This window comes from Ictidomys tridecemlineatus, chromosome 9 (assembly GCF_052094955.1).
Source record: "Ictidomys tridecemlineatus isolate mIctTri1 chromosome 9, mIctTri1.hap1, whole genome shotgun sequence".
NCBI classification, from domain to species: Eukaryota; Metazoa; Chordata; class Mammalia; order Rodentia; family Sciuridae; genus Ictidomys; species Ictidomys tridecemlineatus.
Genome location: NC_135485.1, coordinates 81281501 through 81308161, shown reverse-complemented (window position 1 = coordinate 81308161; position 26661 = coordinate 81281501). Strand labels below are relative to the sequence as shown.

General features: G+C 49.8%; 1 protein-coding gene across 1 annotated transcript; it reads left to right on the top strand.

Annotated features, from left to right (window-relative positions):
- The first annotated feature begins 1133 nt into the window (after positions 1–1133).
- On the top strand, positions 1134–26661 carry LOC144366840 (uncharacterized). The gene is made up of 14 exons (XM_078021688.1): positions 1134–5443; positions 5533–15884; positions 16132–16319; positions 17346–17429; positions 17800–18008; positions 18241–18446; positions 19522–19636; positions 20995–21110; positions 21277–21507; positions 22591–22705; positions 22900–22997; positions 23164–23280; positions 24255–24369; positions 26291–26661. Exons 2-14 carry the CDS (start codon positions 15654–15656, stop codon positions 26494–26496), a joined length of 2031 nt encoding a protein of 676 aa, XP_077877814.1. The 5' UTR covers positions 1134–5443; positions 5533–15653; the 3' UTR covers positions 26497–26661.

Genomic DNA, 26661 nt, shown 5'->3' with positions numbered 1-26661 from the left:
ATTTTAATGTTCTGCCATGCAGTGCGTGCTCCCTGAGGATGGTACATCTTGGAGAACTGTCCCATCATCATTCAGGTGGTGTCCCTCTATATGATTGGCAGTTTTCCTTGCACTTTGTTAATATAGTCTGAGCTTCATACAGTGACTACTGCTTTCCTTCACTAGAGTTGGCCCCGTGTTTCCCTCTTCAACACGTCACTCTTAATCTACGGTGGTCCCCTCCTACCCACGGTTCAGCTCGCCAAGGTTTCAGGTACTTGTGGTCAACTGCAGTCCCAAACTGTTAAGAGGAAAATTCCAGAAATAAAAAAATTTCCTAAGTTTTAAATTATATTTCATTGTGTGTAATGCTATGAAGTCTCGCACTGTCCCCCTGAGGTATGAATTGTCCCTTTGTCCAGTGTGTCAACACTGTATACGCTCCCTGCCTGTTACTCACTCTTGGTAGCCATCTTGGTTATCAGATGGACTGTTGCAGTATCAGTGCTGACACTCACATACCCCTGATTTTACTTAAAGCTTAAGGGGAGCGATGGTGGGAAGTTTATTGAATTATGTTAAAATTATTCTATTTTACTATTAGTTTCCATTGTCAATCTCCTCCTGTGCCTAATTTATAACAGTCATAAGAATGTAGATATAGGGGAAAACAGTGTATATAGGGCTCAGTGCCATCTGCAGCTCAGGCATCCACTGGGAGTCTCGGGATGTATCCCTGGGTGGGGGTACTACTGAATATTTTAAGTGGACTTCTAGACACCAAAGGTGTCTGATAATCTCTGATAATTGGTACGTTTAGGCCCCTGACGTATAATGTGATTATTGATCCAGTTGAAATAGCATCTACTGTGCTTGGTACCGTTCTGTGTAATTGCCCTGGTTCTTTGTGTCTGTTTTTGTCTGTCTCTTCTTTTCCTGCCTTTTGATTCCATCTACTCACATTTCTCAGCACACCTGTTATACTTCTTTTTAAAAACCTTTTTTAGTGGTTGCAGTGTATACTGACAACTAACCCAGGTCCACTTTCAGATGACACTGCTGGGTCGAGACTGGTGTCAGTACCTCACAGCAACAAAGCATTCCTGGTGCTTTTGCCACCCCGCGTCACACTGTCATCTGACATGCAGGTATACAGTTCTCATCGAGGACATTTGTTAATTTTGTTCTGAACAAACTTATCCAAGAAAAATTAAGTTGTTTTTCTTTTTTATGTCAGTCTCTTTCTGGCCGGGATCATGGTCCTTGTCTTTAAAGGACTTCTTTTAGCATTTCTTGCCAAGCAGCTTCCTGGTGACACAGTCCCTCCGTGGTGTGTCTGAGAGTCTCTATTTCTCTTCACTCTGAAGGCTGAGTTTTCAGGACATAGCTGTAGGTTGGGGGGCTTCCACCTCAACACTTCTAAGTGTTTTGCTCCATGCTCTTCCTTAAATACTTTCTGAGCAGTTGGATATATTGTGTCTCTGTTCCCAGAGGGCGGGCTTCTTCCTCTGGCCCCTTTAGGGTGTGTGTGTTTGATGGTGGTTCTGTTTTGGTGTTGGCTTGGCTTTCTCTTGGTGCTGCAGTTTGGATTCCTGGAGGCTGAGGCTGGATGGAGTTCTTTTGTTGTTTTTTCTGCTTGAAGTTCTCTGAGCCACTTTGATTTGGTACTAATTTTGGAAGTTCTCCTCTTCTCTTCCTTGGATTCCCATCTTGTCTACATGACACCTCTTATCTTCCCACAGTTCTTAGATGTTGGTTCTTTCTCTCCCTGTCTCCCTCCCCCTCAGCCTCTCTCCCTCTCCCTCTCCCTCTCCCCCTTTCCCTCTCCATCTCCCCCCTCCCTCTCCCTCTCCCTTCTCCTCCCCCACTCCTCTCCATGTCTCCCTTTCCCTCTCCCTGTCTCCCTCTCCCTTGTTGCTTCCTCCTTCTCTCCCTCTCTCTCTCTCTCCCTCTCCCTCTTTATCTCCCTCTCCCTCTCCATCTCCCTCTCCCTGTCTCCTTCTCCCTGTCTCCCTCATCTTCCTCTTCCTCTCCCTCTCCATCTTCTCCCTCTCCCTCTCCCTATCTTGCTTTGCTTTCCTGTTTTGGAAGCTGAGACATTCTTTGCTCAGTGGAGTCCAGTATGTTAATGAGCTTATCAAAGCTGTTTCTCATTTGTGTCCCAGCATTTTGTGTCTCCATCTCTTTCTGCCTTGTCCCCTCTGCTGGTGCCTGTTCTCTGTCTTTCCATGAGAGCCCTTGGCAGGTTAGTCGTGGTTGTTTGAGGGGTTCCTGGTCTGAGGGTCCCAGCATCCCTCCTGGTGGGAGTCTAGTGTCCGTGCTTGCTCCTCTCTCAGGCCTTTGCCTTTTAGTCTGCCTTGTAACTCTAGCACTGGGGAAGGGAGCTCCTGGAAATAGGCCTTGGGGAGTGTCCAGGAGTGGGAGGCAACCTTTCTGTGGCCCCTCCAGTGGGTCCCTGTCTCCTGAGCCTGCATCCTGGGCTGGGAATGTCCCCAGTGCTTCTCCCTGTTGCCCTCTTAGGTGGAACAGCAGGACTCAGGGTGCTGGAGCTGGGTGCCTGCCTTCCCCCAGGTGGCACAGGCTCTGGTGAATCCCAGTTGTTCAGACTCTGATAAAGCAGTTTCTCTAGAGGGCAGCCTTGTTAGTAACAGAATGCTCTGGCATATGTCAGAAAGGTCCAGAAACATGAGGAACCTGGAGACAGTCTCAGTGGAAACACTGAACTCCTGCAGGTGAAACCCACAAAGGTGGAGGGCCCCTGTGATCTGGCGGTGGTTCTGAGTTTTTCTTTTTCTTTTTTCTGTTTCTTTCTTTCTTTCTTTTTTCTTTTCTTTTTCTTTTCTTTTTTTTTTTTTTTTGTTTTTGTTGTTGCTGGGGGTTAAACTCAGGACTTTACTCTGCAGAACAAGCTCTGCCCACTGGGTTCCCTCCCTGGAGTTTTCAATATTCAACTTGCCTACTGAGCCTCCAGAAATCCATCAATTTCAACCTGCCTTTCCCAAGACTAGTATACACATTTTCATAGCAGCTTTGTTTATAGACAAGAACTGGAAACAGTGTAGATGTCTATCAGCAGGTGAGTGGATGCAGACTCCCCAGGCCCACCTTAAGAGACAGTTGATCACTCAAAAATAGGAAAGGGTAAGCTACTGACACTTAACATTGATGATGCTCAAAATAATTATGTTGAAAGAAGCCAGATTTAAAAAAAAAATAAAACATGCAGTATGATTCCGTTTATTGAAACTTCTAGAAAGTATATAGTAACAAAAAGCAGATCAGGGGTCACCTGGAGATGTGAGGAGGGATGGTGGAGGTGTGAAGGGATTTCAGAGAGGAAGGAGGAAACTTTTGGGGTAATAGACATGTTGTTTTTATTGATTGTGGTGCCCTCACAGCTGATGCATAGTATTGGAACTCAGCAGAGTGTGCTTGAAATGTGCAGGTTGCTGCCCTTCATTGAAACTGTTTTTTGAAATTAGCTACAACCAACAGGGGACAGAGAAGCCCCCAAGTGGTCTGTTCCTTTACTGAAGACTATGTTGTAGAAATTGATTGCAGAAGAAATCTCTTTCCTGTCCATGCAATGTTTTGAGCTTAGCAGTGCTTACCTGCTGCATGGCTAAATCGATCCTGCTTCAAATGCTGGGCGAGATCTTCAGGGGTGTAAGTACCACGTAGGCAACATGATGCTAAAGCGAGGTCTCTCTGCCCCCAGATGCAGGTCCCTTCCCTCATGCATTAATCCTTTGGGGATAAAGGGGAGAAGCCCTGCCTGGGGTTCCAAGGCCTTTGGAAAGAAAGTTGAGGGGTCCCGGGAGTAAAGAGGGTTGCAGATGTGCCAAGGGATGAGTAGGAGGTGCGCACTGGGAGGAGGACACTCCACACAGGCCTCCACTGTGCACCCAGTGTTCCACGAGGCTGGTTCAGAGCCAGGGCTGCAGGCCAGGAACATCTGGGCACATTGCAGGTTCAGGGGACTCTGCCGAGCCTAGAGAAGGGGATACTGGGGCTGAGCAGCATCTATCAGGGCAATCAGTCGCTCCCACCTGACAGATCCCTTTCCAGGGCAATCTTGGGGCCCTGCTGCAGGGACACCCAGTGAGGATGCTCGAGGAAACCTTTCTGTCCAGGAACGCAGTGGGACTGGTGAGGGCTGGGGTCCTAGGGCGAGCTGGCTGCAGCTTTTTACCTGAAGTCCCCCTGTCCCGCCCCTTGGTGATCCTCCTGGAGTCGGGCCCCAAGTGACTTCTCCCTTGGCCGTCTTTGGGAAGCACCAAGGAACTGTCTGGGGCCCTGTCCCTGAGGGCGACAGGGCTTTCAGTGTTTGCTGACTTGAGTCGTGGGGAGTTTGTAAGGAGGACTCCAGCCCTCCACCTCTACCCGCAGACGTCCAATGGATGGCTAAAGGCAGAATTAGAAGGGCAGCATCTCTGCCTCAATATATGGCCCATCCATCCCCTTTGCCTGAGTCACCTTGGATTTGTTACTGGACCCTGCTGGCTGCATCAGTGCCCACCAGCACAAGGAACAGGCAAAAAAAAAAAAAAAAAGAAAGAAAGAAAAAGGAAAAAATAAAGAACGTTGATCAAACTGGGGAGAAGCAGCCAGAAGGCTTGGAAGAAGCCCCTGACCCACAGAAGTGGTTACAGTTTATAGAAACAAAACCCAAGTGATCTACATACGTGAACTTTCTTGGCCTGAAGAAAAGCAAAAATGGGAAAAACACAGAAAATGCCTAGGCAGATGGCCTGTGCCCAGGCCTGAGGAAGGGCGGGACCCATCTTAGCTTTCCTGGCTCCTCAGGTGGGCTTGGGGGTTGCAGCAGAAGGAAGTTGCTGTTAATTCAGAATCCAGACCCCCGCCCCCATGCAGTCTGTTTCATGTCCCAGGAACAAGGTCTGATTGATGTGCATCTGAGAGCCAAAGCAGGTGGCACAGCTTTCCTGACAAGGCCCCACCTGGCCAATCCTGGGATGATGGACAGACCTCACCTGGTCAGGACCACCTGCTTTGGCAGCTGTGCAAAGCCCAAGCCCTTGCCCTCATTCCCCTTTCTATAAAAGCTCCAAGTCATTGTCACTCCCTGAAGACAGGTGAAGGATGTGGGTCCCCTTGCCTTCCCCTTGTGGCTGCACTGATAAAAGTTCCTTTCCTGCTGGGCATGGTGGTGCATGCCTGTAATCCCAGAGATTCTCGGGAGGCTCAGGCAGGAGGATCACTTGAGGTCAACCTTGGTGATTTAGTGAGACCCTCAGCAACGTAGTAAGACCCCTTCTCAAAACAAGAATAAAAAGGATTGGGGTGTGCTCAGTGGTAAGGCACCCGGGTTCAATTCCTAGTCCTTTACCTGGAGCTGAAGCTCCCTGCCTCCTTTTCTTTTCCGGGTTAAAGCTTCCCCTGTGCATTCAGTCTTATTGGACTTGGAGTTACCATTGACCCAACTCAGAAGTTCCCATCTCTGGTATCTCCACCTCCTCTTGGTACTGGGGATTGGACCAGGGGCTCTGCCACTGAGCTACATCCTCAGCCCTTTTAATTCTTTATCTTAAGACAGTGCCTCAATAAGTTGCTAAACCTGGCCTCAAACCCACAATCCTCCTGCCTCAGCCTCCTGAGTCACTCTATCACAGGTAGGTGCCACTGTGCTCGGCCTGTGGTTGCATTTGGATGCAGTCCAAGCTGCTGCAGGTTTGGGGAATGTTCTGTGGGCATCTATATAACAGTACCTGGACTGGGGTGCTTTCTAAAGGGGGCACCAGACCCTCTCGCTGTTTTTCTGTGGATATCTGCCTGGCCTGCAGTGGGTTGGTCACAGGACATTCAGGAGAGATCTAGGGCACTGGGCAGTGCCCTCCATTTAGCAGGTGACCTGGCAGGAAGAGCCCTTGCAGCAGGGAAGTGGGGTGGCACTCTGTAGGTGAAAGCACAGAGCTCTCTGATGACTAGTGACTAACACAATGTGAAGCAGAAACATCCCATGAACTTCATGTTCAAGTACAAAGTTGGCTAGGATGACTGGGTGGCATTGAAATCTCCTGAAGGTCCTTCTTGGATTCATACAAAAAGAGAGAGCGAGGGACTAAGGGGCAGGAAGGAAACACAACTTTTTCAAACACTAAGATCTGGAGTCCAGCTCCTGCCACGTAGTCAGTGAATGAATGGATAATAGTTGTTTTTACAGGACCATGTGACCTGGGGCTGCTCGGCTTCCTGTGGGCCCTCAGCATCCCTATGTATAAAGCAGGGGCACAGACCAAGGGTGCTGTCAGCTTTCTGTTGCTGTGACAAAGCATCTGAGAGAATCCCCTTAAAAGGAAACAGGGTTTCTTTTGGCTCATGGCTGCATAGGTCTCAGACCATGTCACCTTAGCCCTGTTGCTTTGGGCCTGTGGCAGCACAGTAGGACATCCTGGCAGCTGGAGCACATGACAGAGGAGGCTGCTCATCTCTGGGTAACTGGGAAGAGGGTGGGTAGGACTGGGCTGGGTCCCAATATCCCCCTCAAGGTCACACTTTTAATGATCTCATCCCTTCCATGAGGCCCCACCTACTAAAGTTTCCATTATGTCCCAAGGGCCACAGGCTGGTGACCAAGCCTTTAGCACATGGGCAATGGGGACATTTGACATCCAAACCACAATACCAAGTGATCATTAGCTGGGGGCTAACCTCTGGTCACCGGGCCAACCCCTCCCCACAGCCCAGGCCTGGGGAGATTGACTGCATTGTGCAGGACACCCACTGCAGGCAGCTGCCTCAGCCAACATGGAAGTCCTTAGCAGAGGCTCTTTTTTTGAGGGTGAGGGAGATACCGGTGTTTAGTCTCAGTGGTGCTTGACCACTGAGCCACATGCCCAGCCCAATTTTGTATTTTATTAGAGTCAGGGTCTCCCTGAGTTGCTTAGTGCCTTGCCATTGCTAAGGCTGATTTTGAAATTTTTGATCCTCCTGCCTCAGCCTCCTGAGGTGCAGGGAGTACAGGAGTGCACCACTGCGTTGGCCAAGGGGCTCCTTTTTGGCAGTGGGGTTTCCTTGGAGAGAAACCTGACCCTGTCCTGGGGTCATCCCTGATTTTCCCACACAGCAGTGCTTTGTTACTTTTTCTTTTCTCTGGAGGGCAACTCAATTCATACTTAGTAAACATAGCCCCACAGGTTCTCTGATTAAGAATAGTGCAGAGCTGGGGGGCAGTGGTGCATGCCTGTAATCCCAGCAACTCTGGAGGCTGAGGCTGGAGGATGGCATGTTTGAAACCAACCTTAGCCATTTAGTGAGGCTCTAAGCAACTCAGTGAGACTCTGTCTGTAATGAAGTATTTTAAAAAGGGCTGGGGATGTGGCTCAGTGGTAAAGCACCCCTTGATTCAACCCCTGGTACCAAAAGAGAGAGAGAGAGAAGTGAAGAAATAAGGGAAAACAAAACTCAAGCTAAGATCTTAACCCTGCAAACGCAGCTGGTAGAGAAACGTGCTGACTTCAGGGCTATGGGGATTCACCTCACCAAGACTCAGCAAATGCTCTCCAATCCTGTCACCCTCAGGGCTGGGTGAGCTCCGCGGTAGAGCACTTGCCTAGCATGTGCAAGGCCCTGGGTTCAATGCCCAGTGCGGCAACAAAAAGAATTTCAAAACCCCATGTGATCCTCATGTCCAGGGAGAGCAGTCAGAGCAGCTGTCTGCCCCTGAGACTGGGCCTGGGAAGACTCACTGGGAGGATGCCAGGGGGCTCATCAAAGATCCGGGGAATTGCCACCAGTGCGGCCAAGGTCACTCCTAGATGGCAAAATGAAACTGTGAGCCATGTTTTCTGTGACTCTCAGGAATCCCTTCCACACCTCTGTCATTAAAACAGGGAAGAGTAATAATGTCACTCAGTCCCTTTATACTGCTGGGACGACAGTGGTCTTTAGAGGAGATCCCATGGCTGCCCTCGGTCACCCCCTGCTTCACATCCCCTTAGTGACCAGTGGTCTCTTCCCACCTGAATGCTGTCCAGACCCGACTCCTGGGGTGCAAGCCTTCCCCTCCACCCTCCACCAGTGCTCACCAGCTGCCCTGGGGCATGGGAGCCTGTGACCCAGGCTTGGGTAGGGTTTCCCCCTTAGCCAGAGCCATCCTGACAGCCCCAGCCTGGAAGTGGCTGCCTGGAACAGAGCAGGAGGTTGCTCCCTGTGGCCCCTCTGGTCCCTCTCTTCCTCCTGTTGAAGGAGCATGTGAGGAATGACTTGTCCTTAACCCTGTGCAGAAGCTTCCAAAGAAACCGCTTCAAAGCCCTGGAGCAGGGGAGGGGGTTGAAAGGTTTGGAGATGGAGCCATCTGAGAAGAAATGGCAGAACTTCAGAGATGAACAAGAGAGCAGGAGTTCCAAGCCTCTTTCGATGGAGTTTCTAGCAAAACAGGATGTTGGTTGCAGGAGCCAGATGCAAGCCAGGCTCAGATGACCCCATGGAGTACCATCAGGCGACCAATGGCCACTTCAAAACTGTATCGTAAAAGAGCTTCCAGTCCTGAAGCACAAACTATGCCAGGGGCCTCCAGGCTAAGTGACAGAAGCAGGCACACAATGACACATGGTCTGTGACCTCACTCATGGAGAGTATAATACAGTTGTACCATAGAAGTAGAAAACATTACTACCTGCCTTGCCTACCTGATCCTCACAGTGTCCCTAAGAAGCCAACACAACAAACCAGAAAGCACAGTGTCCCTGCTAGCAAGTGCAGGACCTAAGTCTTGAACCCAGACACAGAGACCAACCAAATTAAATGAAATATTTACTGGAATACTGGTAGAAATCTAGGAGAAGAGGCTGTGGCCTAGAAATGGGGAGGGTTGGCTTCAATCCTCAAAACCCAAAGCTGTCAAGATGGTTCAATTGACCATCCACATTAGAAACTACTCTCCAACGAAATATGCCCCAAACATTCTCAAAACAGAGGGACCGATTGGGAGGAAATGGCAACCCAGTAGAACAGGAGGCACGAGGAGAAACACAGATGAGCACTATGCATGGGAGGAGGTCACTGGAACACAGCTGGCAAGAACATGAACACAGGCTCAAATGATGTATTTCATTTATTTATTTTTTACAAAAATTAAGGATGTTGATAATATGTGCTGGAAGGGGATAGGAAGATAAGCTTTTTTCATACATTTTGGAGGCACATTTAACATTATCCATGAAACTTAAAAAATGCACGAATGCTATGCTCCCTACAACACAGAAATTCAGGTCTTGGGACGTGCCCTGGGAAGCTCCCAGAAGGAAGTTCATTTCAATGCTGTGTTAAATTATAAGACATGTACAATGCAATGGCCATTGGCAGGAAGTCTGTGGCCACAGTGAATAAGGAGGCACGTGCTGACTGCAAGTTCTTAGGACCTGTGGGTGGAAAGAAGACCCTGGACCACATGTCTCAGCTGTGGGACACAGACACAGCCCTGAACATAGGCTGGTCCAGCGGCACTGTGCATCTCTGCAGATCCACACAGTGTGGAAACCGCAGCCATCACTTGGCTTTAGGGACAGTAGCTGGGGTGATTTTCTTTTCTTAGAGATAGGGGACCACGGGTGACTCCCTCACAAACAGATGACCAGAGCCACCTCTGGGGAGACTCTGGGCCAGGAGGTGATGGGAGAAGAGGAATTTGATCATCTGTTTCCATTTTTCTGTGATTTGGTTCAAGTGGTAAAGTGGTGGTATTTATTAATTAATGGATCAAATAGGTTCATGATTGTTTTAGAGTACAATTAGGTGCCTTCAAACTTTAGGCTACATGGGCACATTTGACAACGGTTCCAGCCATTCTCTCATCCTTTGGGTCATTCCCCTCCTATGTCCTGTGAGACATTTTCTATGTGAGGCTTTAAGAAGAAGAAGAAGAGAATATTCTGTAAAGAAAACCTTATGATCTGTGAATTATAAAATTGAATGGGTTCATTCAGAAATCAGAAGTTCTATTGAAAGCTATTTGCATGAGGCAAATAAAACCTATTTTTAGGCATCCTGGTGAAGACAAGGTTTTATCTTCATGTCTCATGTCTGTGTTTTTCTTTTTATTTGTTAGAATGAAATTCATAGGTTGGCAGACCATTCTATCAGATGTGTACCTAGATGACATTTCAATTACCCACTTTTACATGGTAGACATTTTGTACATGAACACTGCCTGTCTGCAACTTTTTTTAAAACAGGACTGGGCTCAGGAGCCCAAATACCAATGTTAGCTGGAACATGTTCTCCAGTTTGGCCTATCTGTCAGTATTTCCTGAGGTCATCTGTTCAATGAGCTTCGTTACTCCTGCTCCCTCACCAGCTTTCATAGAAACCACATGCTGTCTATGAGTCAGAGACACCAATCTCACAACATAGCATTCTTTGAGTATCCAAAGTCCCACTTTTCACTTCGCCATGCCTGACATTGTCGGTAATATTTATCGGCAAATGTGAGATTTTCAAAGATCCAATTCTATGTGCTCCTTTCTCAAAAAGCCTTAGGCAGGGCTATAGCATACATAAATATGAAGTAAAGGCCTAGTTTTTAAAATGTCATCCATTGAATAATTGACACATGTCTGAGATATTTTTTATTTTGGAGGAGGTATTATTTCATAGGGAATTCCAACAGCTACATGATAGTGAAATGAGAAGTCTTGCATCTATTTTATTCTTTGTGATGATTTTTATGAGTAAGGATAAGATACTTCCTTGTTCCAATGAAGATGTTGCCCACTTCTGTGAATGGATGCACCGTGTCACCCACTACTTACATATCTGCATGTTGTGCTTGACATTAACATCATACTTGGCAGGTGGCAGAAAGTCAATACTGAAGTTAAGGTCTTGTGTTCTAGCAGCTGTGCTGCAGATCCTTGGTGTGCCACCTTCTGCAATCCATGCTGCTCTGTTCATGTTCCTATTGACTTCCTGGTGATGAGCATCATGGTCTCCTGGTCTTGAGAATGGCCAAGCATTTCTCTGTGAATGTGGAAGATGGGCATGTGGAAGGCTTCAGGGAGGAGGGATCATTGATCATGTACTCTAATCCATGTGCCTGTTTAATGACCTGTTTTTCTTCTTGGGTTTTAAGGGAGACACTGCCCTCAAACACTTCTGTGCAGCTGGGAATGCAGGCTTCTGCTTCACCTTGAAGGAAGCATTCATGAATCCTTTCCAGAAGACATGAGAAGAGAGAGTGAGCCTCTGGTATCATGCAGGTTCCTTGCATTGCCCATGGGCTAGAGGAGAGAAGAGTTTCTTCATGAGATTTGATCCCCTTTTTCCTGAAAAGTTCCACACGGAGGTGAGTCCCCAGCATGTTTAGACATCATTTCAGACATCTTTGTTGATGGAAATGAATCACACCCCCTGATGATGTGGAAGAGCTAAAGATGGGTTTGCTATGAATTTTCTATTTCATTTCTAAGGGCCTGAGTCAAGCCAGCCATTGTACTGTCAGCGCATGAGCTGCTGGTCAAATGTGAGGAAGTGGACTTGCTTTATGAAAAGACCACCCTGATTCAGTGAGCCAGAGGCAGGCTGCAGTCCCTGTTTTCCTGTAAAGGCAGATTGCTGTGGATAGCCTCTGGCCTCGTCATGCAGCCCTGCTCAGAGTAGGGGATTGAGGGTCCAGGCAGATCCCTAGTTCCTTTTGACCTTTATTGCCATTTGGCCGCCCCAGGATCCTTGGACTCTACCTAGTCTTCTGGCCTGGGTCAGGGGATGTGAGGTTTGGAATCCCCCTCTGTGGCAGGATCCCAGGGCCCCCAGCCACTTGAGGGCAGCACATCCTTCCCTAATTGTGTTAGAGGGGGAGGATTCTCCCACCCATCCTCATCCATGCTCATCCCACATTTTGTAGCTTGACACCTGAGGACCTTTATTCATTGACTTATGCTAAGATAAGTCAATCAGCAGTCTCCCAAGGGTTTACATTGTGGTAATTGACACCGAACATCCGTTTTGTAATTAAACCATTTTGGAGGACACAGTTGAGTGGCATTAAGCATGTTCATGTTGGTGTATAGGCGTCACCACCATGCATCTCCAGAACTCACGTGAACATACTCTTGCCATCAATGCTGAATTCTAGTGCCCTTGAGGCTCAGGAAAAAACATTGTATTTACTTTTTATGAACCTGATAATTGAGAATCTGAGATAAGTGAAATCCTACAAAATTTACCTTTCTCTGGACATGATCATTTTCAAGGGATGCAGTTCACCCCCACTCGTGGGCATATCAGGTCCACTGCTAACTCTGCGGGTGTTTCAATTGCACTCTCAGTGACAGTGGTGACTGTGTGCACATGAGCTGTGTGTCCAGCTCAGATCCCAGGATCTAGGGTCTTTGGTTCCACGCAGCCTATAGGTTGCCTGCTCCTCCAGGTCTCTGCAGGCCAGTGGCACGAAGGCCCTGGGCCTGGTGGTTTCTTTAGGTGAGTGCAATACGTGTCCACAGTGTCGTGGGACATGATGGACTATAAATAGAAGCAATGCCTGGATACTCCTGGGATCTCAGTGGGCTCAGCCTGTGTGCTGAGAATTGTTGTGACCTCCTAACTAATGGGCCCCCAGAATCCCAGAGAAAAGGGCAAGTCCAGAGCAGTGGAACCTCAGTGTCTCTGAAAGAACTTTTGGGGTGGGGGGCCGGGATACATTGATGTGATGACTCTGATGCAGAGTCACGTGCTTCCAATCTAGGTAGAGGTGCTCAGGAGCAGTCTGGGCTGGCACGTGGGTTCCCCACCTCCACACCTGTGGAACATCTTGGGGCTCTGAGAAGCACAGCAGCCTGACCACGTGAGGGCATCTGCTGTCTCTGCGTACAGTGAGCTGGGTTTTCTTCACGTCCCTCAACAATTCCACATAACACCAGCTCTGAACCCAGAGTCCTGGGCACTTAGTTGAGGCTCCATCAGCTCCCACCTCTCTCTACCTGACAGAGACCTCCTGGCTCCCTCTGCACTCATTACATTGAAGATGAAAACCTGGAGGGTGGGACTTCCTGTCATCCAGAAGTTCCCAAACACATTCCACTGTTCCTGGAACTCAAATGGTTGGGGTGGGCCACAAGCACCCTGGCATCCATGTGTGGGAACCATGGTAGTATAATCAAGAAACAGGAAGGAGAGGGGTTGGACTGATCAGTACAGATGGCAGGGCATAGTACAGAGTGGAATTGAGAGTTCTCACCTGGGGTGATTGTTGTGATGTGCACAAATGGTCTGCTGGTGCTGGGGTGCCCACATGGTTTCTGGGGTCTTGAAAGGCTACACATGCCCACAGAGTGTTCTCAGATGCACAGTGGGAGGCCCGTTCCAATATGTACATGTGGAAGAAGTAGGAGACCCCCTTAGTGTGGAGGTGCCATCTAGAAGGCAGCCTCACTTCTCTGAAAAACTTGATTGGAAAAAAAGGGTACGGACCTGTGCCCAAAGAGCCATATATGCTCCTGGAAGTTGGTGGTGGAAATAGTTCTCCATCCATTAATCACTCCCTCACTCACTAATGTCCTTGTGTCCTTGAGAAAGGCTTTCCCTTTCCTGGTTCTCCTGAATAGAAATCCTCTTGCCTCTTGGGTGAATAGGGTTATGGGTTGTGCAGAGGGTATTGGTCCACTGAGCATCTCAGAGACTGTCCTTTATGGAGCCTAATTATCCCAACTGGGGAATGAGGCCAGGGTCCTTACTGTGGTTAGTGTGAGGACACCATGGGTTCAGAGAGGGAAAGAAGGACAAGGGAAACTCAGATGTCCCTTCATGGCCCCTGGAGTTAGAGGACTTACCCCTTTGCACCTGGGATCAGGAGACCTCATTTCCTCGAGGACATGCACACTCAGACGTAAAACTTGAGTGTGGGTTCCTTTCTGGGGCCCAGGGCTGTTCTTAGCCACCAGGAATGACAGTGCTCTCCATGCTGAGTGGAGCTATTTTTGCCTGGAAAGAGCCCATGGTCACGCCTTGTCCAAAACATCCCACGCCAGGAGCTCCTATCCCTACATTCCTGTTCTGAAAGGAAGCCACTCAGAGACAAAGTGGGTCCAACCACCTCCTATGTGTTCACTCATCACTGTGTTCCAGCAGTCACCCCAGTGAACAGTCCTGATGGGATTAAATGTGGCTCAGAATGTCACCCTCATGAGCCCTACCCTGCTACAGCTGCAGTTCTGCAGTGGGAGAAACTCAAAACCACAAAACACATGCACATGAAAGAAAAGAGCAAGAGCCAGAGCCCAAACAGGCCAGGTGTGGCAAAGACAGCTGGAGTGCCTAGGTTGGGACTCAGAATTATATCAGTGGGGTGGCATTGCTGCTGACACCAGCATGATAACAGAGAGCCAGCCCTGCTCATTTTGGGGAGCAGTGTGTTGAAGAAGACAGCAGAAATTGAGAGGCAGAATTGAGTTTGGCCGTAGGAGGAGGTTGGGTAAAAGACCAGTGTGAGTTGGAGGGACTGGGCAGATAGAGAGAGGCCAGGGCATACCCCAAAGCCTGGAGACTGCACTTGATGTCCAGGGTTGTGAAACACCACCTCCCCTCTTACTCACAACTGAGAGCAAGGGGCATTGATAAGTTCAGTTTGTGTGCAGCTGCATCCAAGGTGGCTCGGCTAGGCACCTCTGTTTCCTTGACTCAGGAGGCTGGGAGTCCAGGCTCCACTGAGGCTTGGCTGGGAGGATCAGAGTCTGAGTTCATGCCTGTGTTCCTGGTAGGATCCATGTTGGCTGAGCCTCAGTGTTTTTGTAATGAGAGGATGGGTGACCGTCATGTCTTTATCACAGGACACACTTGCTAAATGGATTTGTTTGCTCTGAGGAGGAAAGAGAGAGGGGGGAGTGGTGCTGGAGACAGGGATGCAGACAGGGGTCATGGACTTGGCATAACTCAGTCTTGGAGGTGATATCCCATCACCTGTACCCACTTCAATTCCCATGAATCCAGAGGCTGGGCCCCCTTGAGGTGAGGGGTGAACTGGTTCTGGGCAGCAGGATGCTGTGGTACCTCGGAGTCTCTGTGAGACCCCAACACTAGACACACTTGGCCCTTTTGAAATATTAGGAGAAGCCTTGGGAAGCTGTATGGCAGAGGGGAGCAGCCTCTGCATCTCAGTCACCTCCAACTTGCCATGGTATAGAGTGGGAACTGCAGCCATGATTGGACGGACATTGGCCACGTCCCTGTGTGGGACACAGGCCTGATTGAGTTAGGGTGTATTCTTTGTCTCTCCCCTTCTTGTGATTGTCGCATGTCTACATTTGTGCTTTAGCCAACTGTGAGTCCCATCCCTGGTTTCAGAGAGAATAGAGGGTGTTATGGGCCAATAGACACAATAAACCCTAGAGATTAGATGCTACCCTACTTTCCAGAAAAGACTGGGCACACCATGAGTTGCACAATGATGGGACCAGGATCCAAAAGCTGCTGTGAGGGAAGGACTGGTTGTGAATGCATTTTTGAAGGCTCCAAGCTGGAACTCTAGTGGCACCAAGCAGGGCAGATGCTGGTGGGGATGTTTGGGTAGTTGTTGGTGAACACATGCGCACCTGAGATGGGTAGGCATGCAGGAGAAATCAGCAGCCCATAGGGCTTTTGAAAGTGGTATTATGTGAAAAGAGGCTCAGGTATGGGCACAGGAAATGACATCATTGCCTTGACAATGGATCAAACAGAACATGGAACCCTGGTATCCAGGCACCCACTTCACTGACCAAGCCATCCGAGCTCATTTGGATGGAGACACTGGAGTGAGAAGGATGTTCCCCTGTCCTTGCAAACAATGCCGAGCCTCAGGCTCCCAGGAATCTCAGGGGGGCCAACTAGGCCTTTTGTGGATACACTGGATGAGGATTCAACTTAGACGCCAGAGCCTCTGGCGCTTGTCGCAGAGGAGCTCAAGAGTAACAGTGAGTAGCACAGGGCAGGTGAGCCCAGCAGGCCCTCTAGTCTGATCCCTGATGAATGGCCCAGGACTCCTATTCTGACTCTGTGTGTGTGTGTGTGTGTGTGTGTGTGTGTGTGTGTGTGTGTGTGTGTGTGTTTGTACTGATAGGAACTGACCCATTGTGCTTTGACTCTAGTGTATTGGCACAAGTCATTTTTCTGTTTGTCACCATTTCCATTTTGAACCCACCATTCTTGGTCCCAACCCAGGGTGAAAATGATCAGAACACGGAGGAGCCCTTCAGGGTACAGAGCCTTGAACCTTACAGGCAGGACCAGCTTAGGAATGAGCTCCTGCCTGTCATTTGTGGGAGGAACCTACATTTCAGCAGCAACATGGGGTTAATCTCCTGGGATTCCATCCCCACCCAGCAGGTGCTGGATCTCTTGTTCCCAAGGTAAGCACCAGACCACCAAGCCCAAGTGTGTAGCCCCCTCATGCCTGGGTCTTGGGGCTGCCATGTACCTCTCAGGGACCCAAAGGTTTGTGATACCTAATAGATAGAGAACCACACTCATAGCGGAATGTCAGCCCCGAATGGGACAAGTCCTGGAGGTGCCTGCCACAGCCTTGCAAGGGGAGTAAACTTTCCCTCTCAGGCAGAGAAACCATCCTGACTCCAGCTGATCCACAGAGGTCCGTGGAGCAGTCCCCACACACTGGGCACCACAGCTCAATGGTGTGCACTGAGCTCATTCCCAGGTGGACTCAGTGAGGCCAGGTGGCCTTTCTGGTTGATGTTGGCTTTGTGAAGAAGGTAGATCTGTGCCAGAGGCGTCTCAAAACTCGGGCCTTGGGAAAAGCACTTTTGGATTAATAAAGACATGTTAGTATACATAGTGGGACAGAGCGTCCTAGCTGGGACATAGCTGGACAAGGGCTTTGGACATGGCAGCTCCCACCCCCAGAGATATGTGGGAATCAGCAGTTTGGGCTCATTCACTGATGAACATGGAGAAAGCACCCACTGTGTGAAGACACGTTTCCAGTCACGTTTCATAATTCAGTGAAAAATGGGGTGCAAATGACTGCCATTGTGTTCCTTTTCATGGGGGTCAGCCTAAAACCGCAGGTGCCATGAGTACATATCCTACATGTGACTGCATCTCTGACTCCATGAGGCATAACTGCACGTTGTCCTCTTCAGTGACTGTGGTGGACCCCTGGACCAACTTCAACATAGAATGGGCTTGGGGTCAAGAGGGTGGGCTCCTGTTTCCAGAATAGGGACCTGCAAGGTGATTTGACTTGGGAAGGCTGAGGAAAGATTGCTCTCCCCAATTCTGTGTTCTGCCTGCAGTGTAAGGTGTGGGGCTTCAACAGTAGGAGGGGTAAGGCGGGGAGTTGTAGGTAGTCATGGTCCACTGGGGAAGCCCCTGGGACAATGGATCCCTCCACACCACACCTCCCTGTCCTCCCCCAGGGACACAGATGTGACCTGCACTCATGGGAAAAGAGAGGTCCACCGCTACTCAGGGGGACTCAGTGAGAGCTCACAGAGAATGAGGTAGCATTGCAGCCCACGCCAGGGGTGGAGGTGTCTCTTGAGCCCTGAGAAGAGTGGGCAGGAGGACAGACACTCCCGGAAGGTGCATTCCAGGTTGGAGTGCACGTAGCCAAGAGGAAGAAGAGTGTCAGGCCTGCCCAGAGGAGGGGAGAGCTGGTCATACCATGGATCTAACGCTCCTTTATTGAAGGTTCTTTGCCTGTAGCGACCTGTCCTGTCCCTGCTTGTACAGCCACTGTGTCTTGTCTGAGGTGGACTGGTGTGTTCAGAACCAGGGATGGTTCAGAAGTGTAGGGTCAGAGGTTTTCTCTGGAGGCCAAGGCGAAGGCAAGGCCAGGGTTTTGCTGACTCCACACCTGCCTCCCCACAGTGCCTCACCTTCCTTCCTGGGGACCTGGATTAACTTCTACACCGAGGCTTCCCATCAGCCTCCAGGCTCTCTGAGTCTGCAGCAGCTGCTGCCATATATGTGGCTCTTGCTGGTTGGTTTGTACCTGGAGCATCAAGCATACCACCTCCTGGCCGCAACTGAAGATGGCATATCAAGCCAGGCAGCGACTGAGAGCCAGGCGGACCAGGGTGAGTACCTAAGGGTGTATGAGGAGAGGTCCGAGTGTTGTCCCACTGCAGGGAGTCTGTATGCCTGGTGTTGGGCTGGAAATTAGGATAAGCCTTTGTCCATTCAGGAAGTGACCCCAATCTGCAAAGAGGTCCTGTGTGGGCTAAGGGCCTGAGTTCTTCCTGGCAGCAGGGGTATTGTCTGTGTGAAGGTCAGGGCAAGGCAGTCATGTTGGCATCTTTTCTCCTCTAGCTACAAGCTCAGTTCCTGTTACGGCTCCTAAGCCAACCCCAGAGCCAGAGCCTTCTCCCTGGGAAGGGGCAGAGCCAGAGTCCAGAACATCAGGGGTCTCCACTGGGTACTCCCAACGGCCCCAGTACAACAGGCGGGTGAGAGGCAGGTGTCTCATTCACGTCTACCTGGAAAATGAAATGACAACACAGTATAAGAGCATCCTGGTGAGTCTTCGAGCAGGGGAATCTCCTGGGAGCCCACAGTGGGGAAGACCGAGTCCACAGCAAACACCTTGGACTAGGCCTGTCTTCTTGAACTGGAGTTTCTGGAAGGTCAGGAAGGAGAGCAGAAAGTGAGGAAGAGAGAGGCGGGAGAGCAGCAGCATGCCAGGTCTGGGTGCAAGTGGGCCTGCGTGTTTTGGGGTGTGCAGGTCAGAAGTGCAGGATTGAGTGCTGGGTTCAGAGGAGGTCAGAGAAATATCGAGGGTACAGGCCATCCTCTACTGATTTTGGTATTGAGGAGGAGTATATTGAACCGTGGAGGTTGAAGCAGAGGAGTTGGCAGTCAGTCATTTTCTTGTGTGTGGGAGGGGATATGTTGCTGGTTGAAGAGAAGGGAGCCATTGTAGAATGATTAGGGTGGGTAGGTGTGGGTCACAGGCAACTGGGGCCCTTGGAGGGCCCATTAGTGTCCTAGTTTGCATGTATGTGAATAGAGATTCAGCGGGTCTCTCTGCAGAATTTTCCTGGGTGTGGAGTATCCATCATGAGATTCTGGTGTCCACCTCTTGGGGAGCCATGTTGAACCACTGCACCTGCTGGGTCCAAACCTCCTGACACCCCAGCAAGCACTGACACTCTTGAGCCCAGCAACTTCCATGCCTATCATTAAAGAGTCCTAGTGTGTGTTGTTCCCTGGCTGTCAGGATCAAAGCACCTAGGGTTTGTGCCTGGTCCACACAAAAATGCAGCTGCATCCCAGACCAGAGCAGGGATATGGAAGTCCACTGGACCATTCCTCCCATCTTGATGGGACTAGAGTGTGTCTGTACAAAGCCTTTTGGTCCTTATTCCCTTGTCCCTGTAGGGCATAGCAGGTTGAAGCAAACTCTTGTACCAAGATTGGACTAGAGGCTCATAGGAAGACCCCACATGATCACATGAAGGCCTCAGGTAGCAGGGTAACAAGATGGTGCCCTTGTGTTGAGAGCTCTCTTGTCTCTGATTGTCCTTGAGCACTGTCCTCTGGGTAGCTACTCCCAAATTCCCTCTCTGATGAGCTTTCTCCAACCCTGCTCAGGTGACCTGCCAGGACAGCACTCCAGTCATCATCCGCAGGGCCTTAGATGCACACTTGCTCCAGCAGGAGGATCCAGAAAACTACGAACTTCTGCAAATTGTCTCGAACCATCAGAGTAAGTGGAACCATCAGAGGGTAGGGAGCAGTGAGTCACAGTGGGCTCACGATAACTGGGAGCCAAAACACAGTGTGCATTGACCCAATGCCCAGGAAGAGTATGGTGGGACTTGTGCACAAAACAAAGTGTAATGATGGGGCATAAATCTGCAGGTTCTTCATGTTCCCCAGGGGCTGTGGACCTGCCTTTCGTGTTCTTTCCTTGGCCTGAGGAGGCATTGCAAAGCTATTATCCACAAGGGGCCAAGAAGAGAGGCTTCTTTGTCTTGTGTCAAAGAAGACAGACAACCACAGGGTGCCTACTTTGGCAGCCTTTCCTGACCTAGACGAGTACATGAGAAAAGCAGTTCAATGAAGAATCATTTCTGGCTTCCAATCTTTCTATTCATTGCAAACTGAGTCCACTTAGGACCAGAGGCCATTTCTAGAGAGAAGTATGTGGTAGAATAGAACCCTTCACAGCTTGAAAACCCTTCTTGGAGAGAGAGAGAGAGAGAGAGAGAGAGAGAGAGAGAGAGAGAGAGAGAGAGAGAGAGAGAGAGAGAGAGAGAGAGAGAGGAGGGAGGGAGGAAAGAAGAAGGAGGAGGAGGAGGACGAGGAGGAGGATTAGGAGGAGGAGGACGAGGAGGAAGAGAAGGAGGAGGAGAAAAATGAACATAAGTTGAAGGAGGAGACCATGAATAAGAAGGTCAAGATGACTATTAGAATAAGCATGAGGAGAAGATGAAGAAGAACAAGAACAAGGAGAAACACAAGCCGAACAAGAAGTATAACAATAAATTGATTAAAAATGTGAATGAGAATTATACTCATGGGGAGGAAATGCAGAAGTAGGGAACTCAAGAGAAATATATTGCTCTGGATGGCACAGCCCTGCTGTGAACATCCTCCACCCACGCTCAACACTCCTCCAAACCACACCCCTCAAATTAGTGTAGCCCTGTATGAGTGAATGAATCCACTAGCAAGGTGGAGGCACCCACCATCAAGTGCTTTTCCCCAAACCCACCTGTGATCATTGCTGCAGTGGGGAGAAAACCTTCAACACATGAGTCTTTGGGGACCAATCCAGATACAAAGTCTAGCTGTTTCCCTTTGGTGGGTCCAACGTGAACTAAGAGGGTCTGGGGTACAAGGGGCTATTTCCTTGAAAGGTGTTCCTGTAGTGGACCTCCTGTGCATAGAGGGTCCTCAGGGAGGAATCAGTGGGGAGTCTTTGGTGGAACAGTAGCTGGATTCGGGGGCTCTCAGGTCTATGTCTGAGACCTGAGCTGGCAGAGGCTCTCAGTTGTGGGGGATGTTGGGGAGTATATTCCTTGAGTGTCACCTACCACGCCTCTGCCCCTGCCTCTCCAGAGCTGAGGATCCCTGCTGATGGGAAAGTATATTATGCCCTGGATGGAGGAGTGGATTATAACTTTCTTCTTCGGGAAACAGCTGCCAGCAAGTCGTTGAAGGTCAAGCCAAAGGAGGTAAACAGCCACCTTCTTCAGTCTTTACTCCTGGTGCCACTCCACATCCTCCAAGGGGACAAGAACCTCAGGTTCTGGATGGATGTTGTAGAATGCGCACAGAACCAACTGCCAGGCTGGGTGGGGTGCAGTTGCTGGGCTTTGCTGATGTTGTCATCCCCCACAGTTCTTGGAGCCTTCTGTGGCAGTGGCATCCAGGACCCCAGCAGCTGTGAGCAGCAGCTCTGCAGTGGCTGCAGGATCATTGCCCCAGGCCACCCAAAGCAATGAGTGCTGCATGAGAAAAGTCACCAGTAGCAGCTCCTCACTGCTTCACTCCAGCGAGCAGGTGGAAGACAGCCACTTTGTTCATGTCCTCCTAGAGGGACAGAGCCTGAGGGAGACAAAGTGCATCCTGGTAAGCCCGACAGCAGGGCTGCCTCCTGGGTGTCCACACAGTGGAAGGCAGGAGACACAGCCAACCCTGGGGCTATGGTGGGAAATAAAGAAGAGAGAGGTCTGTCTTAAGGGCTTGACCTGAGGAGGGAGAGCATCAGCATGCCCAGCTCCAGTGGTGAGTGGGCCTGTGTATTGTGGGTTTTGCAGGCCAGAAGTGCAGACGGAAGTGCTGTGGACAGATGAAGGCAGAGATATGTCCAGGGTGTAGGCTGCAGTGCCTAGAACTTGGTATTCTCAATGAGTGAGGTTGGAGCAGAGGAGGTGGCAGTGATTTGTCACATGTGTAGGAGGGGATGTGTTCCTGGTGGCAGGGAAGAGAACCTCCTTAGCATGACTAGGTGTAGGAATTTGGGGTCGGGATCACCTGGGGGGTCATGCCAAAGCTTCGGAATGTTAGCCTTTGCATGTATGTAAATACGGAGCTAAAGGGGTTCTTGGCAGAATTTCTATGGATGTGCAGTAGACACGCTAATGCTGCAGGTGTCCAGCTGCAGAGGAGACATGTTCAGTGACTGCCAGTGCTGAGTCAAGTACATCATTACAACCAGACCTGCACCGAGCTTCCAGAGCCCAGGGCCTCTCAAAGCTGTCATGAAGCACTCAAGTGCACACTCTTGTATCTGAGTCTGTTTTGTGTAGTGGCAGTCAGGACCAAAATTTTCAGTGCATCTGCCTCTTCCACCCACAAAGGCAGCCTGCATCCCAGAGCACACTTGGTGCGCAGATCCCTGGCCCATTGCTCTCATCTCAGTGTGATGAGAATGTGTCTGTGCACAGGCAGTTTGGTCCTTTGACCTGAGTGGAATGTGGCTCCCCAGGGGGAGGGGAGATGGCAGGTACAGGCAGATATTTGTACCAGGATTGTTCTAGTAGCACATTGCAAGAACCCAGGGGGTATATGGAGGACACACTTGGGTAGCAGGATAACAAGATTGTGCCCTTTTATATATAGCTAATATTTCTCCTGAATGTTTGACCACAGTCTTCTGGGTAGCTCCTCAAAAAGCCATTCTCTGATGACATTTGTCCCACCCTGATCCAGGTGACCTGTCAGGAGACGGTGACAAGCCTCATCCGCAGGGCCTTGGACCAAAATTTGTTGCAGCATGAGGATGTGGACAACTTTGAGCTGCTGAGTATGATGTCTGAGGATGAGAGTAAGTAGGACAATCAGACAGTGGGGAGACATGATCCACAGTGGGCTCAGGATAACTCACAGCCAAGAGAAAGTGGGCCTTGGCCCCGAAATACCAAAGTGTGGTGGGCCTGGCAGAGACTCTCAGGGGGTGTGGGTGTTTTGTGGTATAATCCTTGAGTGCCACCTAACAGTTCTCTCCACTTCGCTCTGCAGAAATCCAGGTCTCTGACCACTCACTCGTGTGTCTGTCCATGAATCAGGGAATAAAATATTTCATCGTGAGGAAACGCCCCCAGGTCAAGGCAAAGGAGGTAAACACCTACCTTATTCAAGCTGTACTTGTGCTGCCATTCCACTCCCACCTGGGGAAATAAGAAGCCTGAGCACCTGGATATATGTGCTAGAAGCCCATAGAGCCAACTGACAGGCTGGGGTGGCTTTCTGTTTCTGGGTTTGCTGATGTTCCATCCCCCACAGTTCTCAGAATCAACCTGCAAGTCCTCCAGGCCGCTTTCCCACAAGCAGGTGGGAGACACCTGCTTAATTCGTGTCCACTTAGAAACACAAAGTCCAAAGATGGCCAAGACTGTTTTGGTAAGCCTGGGAGCAGGGGTGTCCCCTGGTGCTTACACCTGGGTGGGGAGCAGACACTGGTCCAATACCATGGACTACTCATGACCTCTTGAATTTGGAGCTTCTGGATGATCAGGAGGACAGAAGGGAATCAAGAAGGGAGAGGTCAGTGTGAAGGGCTGGAGCTGAGATGAAGGAGAGCAGCAGCTTGTCCACTGCCATGTCTGAGGGAGTCTGTGTGTCAGGTGGCAGCATGCAGTCCAGAAGGGCAGGGGCAGGTATGGGTGACAGATGAGAATAGGATAGGACCTAGGTTGCAGATTCCCTTGTATGGGATGCTGACGTCTATGGAGGAGGACAGCAGTGTGAGGTTCTCCATGTTCCTTGAACAAGGAGCTGAGAGAGTCTCTCTGCAGAGTCGATATGGATGTGGAGCAAGCACACTAAATGTCCAGGTAACCCAATGACCACCCTTGCCGGATGAGATGCCCTCCTACATCCCAGCCAGCACTGAACCTCTGGAGGCCAGGAGCTCTCGTGGCTATGTTTCAGCACTCCTGTGTGTGGTCATGTTCCTGGGTCTGTTTTTGGCCCTGGCAATCCAGACCAAAGCCTCTAGGTTTTGTGACTAGGTCATTCCCAATGCCGCCTGCATCCTCGGGCAGACCTGGGATCTTGGAGGCTATTGTCCCATTCCTCTCAACTTGTGGGATGAGATTGCATCTGTATGCAGGTAGTTGAGTCCTTTCACTTCGAGAGGAGTGCAGCTCCACAAAGAGCAATGGCAAGCCCAGGAAGTCCTATGTACAAGGATTGGGCTAGTAGCCTATGGGAAGAGCCCACACAATGAGCAGGAGGTCAGCCTCAGGTAGTAGTGTCATGGATGTTGCCCTTGTATTTAGAGTGGAGGTGCCTCCAAAATGCCCCTGCCCACTGTCCTTGAGTAGTCACTTCAAGGCCCATTTCCTGAAGGCCTGTCTCCCATGCTGCTCCAGGTGACCTGCCAGGATAGGGCTCCTGTCGTCATCCGCAGTGCCCTCGACCTACACTTGCTTACTCAGGAGAAACCGGAGGATTATGAGCTGGGCCAAATCATCTCTCACCGTCAGAGTAAGTGAGACAATCAGATGGCAGAGAGCAAGGGTCAGGATGTCGACTCACGTCAACTCTTAGCACCAAAGAGTAGTCTCTGAGCCCCAAGAACACTCCAACAGGTGTGTTGGGTTTGTGCACAAAGACAACTGCACTTCTACTGGTGGAAGGTCTTGAGGTCCAATAGTGTACCCCAGTGGATATCGCGGCTCCCCACCAGGTACCCTCCCCTGGACATGAACAGGCATACAAAGCTGACATCATTGAGGAGTGAGGAGGAAAGCCTCTTTCCAGGAGCAGTATGCTTTCATGGTCTGGGATAGGAGTGGTTTCAAAGGAACATGGGAATGCATGGGCTAAAGATGGAACTGGCATTTTGTGGACTGAAGCAGTACTATTGAAATCCTTCTGTGTGACCAGAAATCCACTTCCTGGGCAGAGCATTGCCAGGATTCTAGCAAGCAGTAACAGGATGAAATTGGGAAGAAAACACAGCCTGGGAGACAGCCTGAATCATTTGTTTTTGCATAAATTCCATGGTCTTCCGCACCTGAGTCCACTTGCCAAGGAGTGATCACAATAGCCAGGTTGTGATCCCTAACTAAAGTCAGATGAGGGCTTCCTGAGCACGTAGCCACAAAGCTCATCTGATAATAATGCCAGTGCTTTTTCATTGGTTGGTTGGTTGGTTTTTGTGAGCCAAACACCACAGCAGCCATTATCCCAGCCTATGTACACTGAAGACCACCATCCCAATGAGTTCTAGGATCACTTGTCTTCTATCTTAACCTACTGTTAGGTTAGTAGAGTCTATGGAAGAGGAAGTCTGTGTGGGGCCTTGGTAGCCTAAGAAATTCATAGCAGAGATCCCCACATCCAACCCAGAAGGGATGGAGAACAGGCTCTAGGTTAGAGGAGGGTGACAGGAAACAGGTGTTCAGAGGAAGGAGAAGCAGGCTGTTGTATTTTCCCACTCTGGGTCATGGTACCACTGGGCCATACACCGTGTTGGAGGGAAGCAGTTTCTTTGCTGGTCTTTGGAACCATTGTTCTCAGTAGGGCAGTATTTGGAATGTGGCCTCCATTCTCAGAAGCCTGGTTCACATGGAGGCAGGCTCCACCAACACAGAAGCATGGGTCTAATGTGGTATCCGTGCTGGTCAGCCTGTCCTCACTGTGGCCATACTTGAGGAAAATAACTCAGAGGAGGAATCCTAGGCCTTTTCTCTGGGTTTCATAGCATTCTCTTTGGTTGTGCACTGAGGCTGTCCATAAAGCTCTAGTGTGTGGCAGTGGAGAGCTCCTCAGCCCTTGCCACACAGGCATAGACTGGGAGAGAGAGAACGAGGGTGGCAGAGAGGGAGAGACAGAAAGATGGAGAGGAGGAGGAGGACCTCTACTTGGAGAATGAGGATTCAGTGGATCCAACAGGAACAAGGTACTGTTGCCCAGGGCGCAATCCTGTTTAGGTCTTCCTCTAACCATGCTCAACCTTTCTTCCAGTCCCTCCCACCTCCCAGTAGTGTATTCATCTTGAATGAGAATTTCATGTTGACATTAGAGCACTCACCATCCAATGCTTCCCTCCAAACCCACCTATGAAGATGGCTCATGTGGGGACTGAATCTACGGCACAGGAGCCTTTTGTGGGAGATTTCAGATGTAAATGTAGTGGTGTGCTTTGGCAGATGCAAGAGGACCTGAGATGTTCTGGAGTCCAAAGCCTTTGGTAGGAACAGACATTAGGTCTGTTGAAGTGCTCTGCTTAGTTTTTCCTCAGGGAGGACTGTGGAGGCTGTCTTGTTGGTATTGGTGCTGAATTGGAGAGCTCTCAGGTGTGTGGCTCTGGCCTTTTCTGGCACAGGCTCTCAGATGTTGGGGTGTCCTAGGGAGCACCTCCTGAGTGCCACCTTCTTTTTGTACACCCCTCTCTCCCCAGAGCTGAGGATTCCAGCGCAGGCCAACGTATTTTATGCCAAGAATCCTCACAAAAAATCCAACTTTGTGCTGAGGAAAAGGAGCCTCTCCCAAAAGAATGATGAATGGATCCAGCCTCAACCTCCCTCTCGTTCTGCAAAGAAGGCTCCAGCCCTCCTGAGGATGCTTGCAAAACCATTCTGCTGCTGTGTGCCTAGGCGGGGCTGAGGCAGCCCAGAAATATTTACATTGATTACTATTTGCTTCAAAGTTTGAATCTATAGTTTGCCATTGTCTTTGACCTTGTTTAGTAACACAGTTGTTACGCTATCCTGTATTTGTTGTTTCCATTAATATATTATTATTTTAAAATATATATGTTTTGTTACCTGA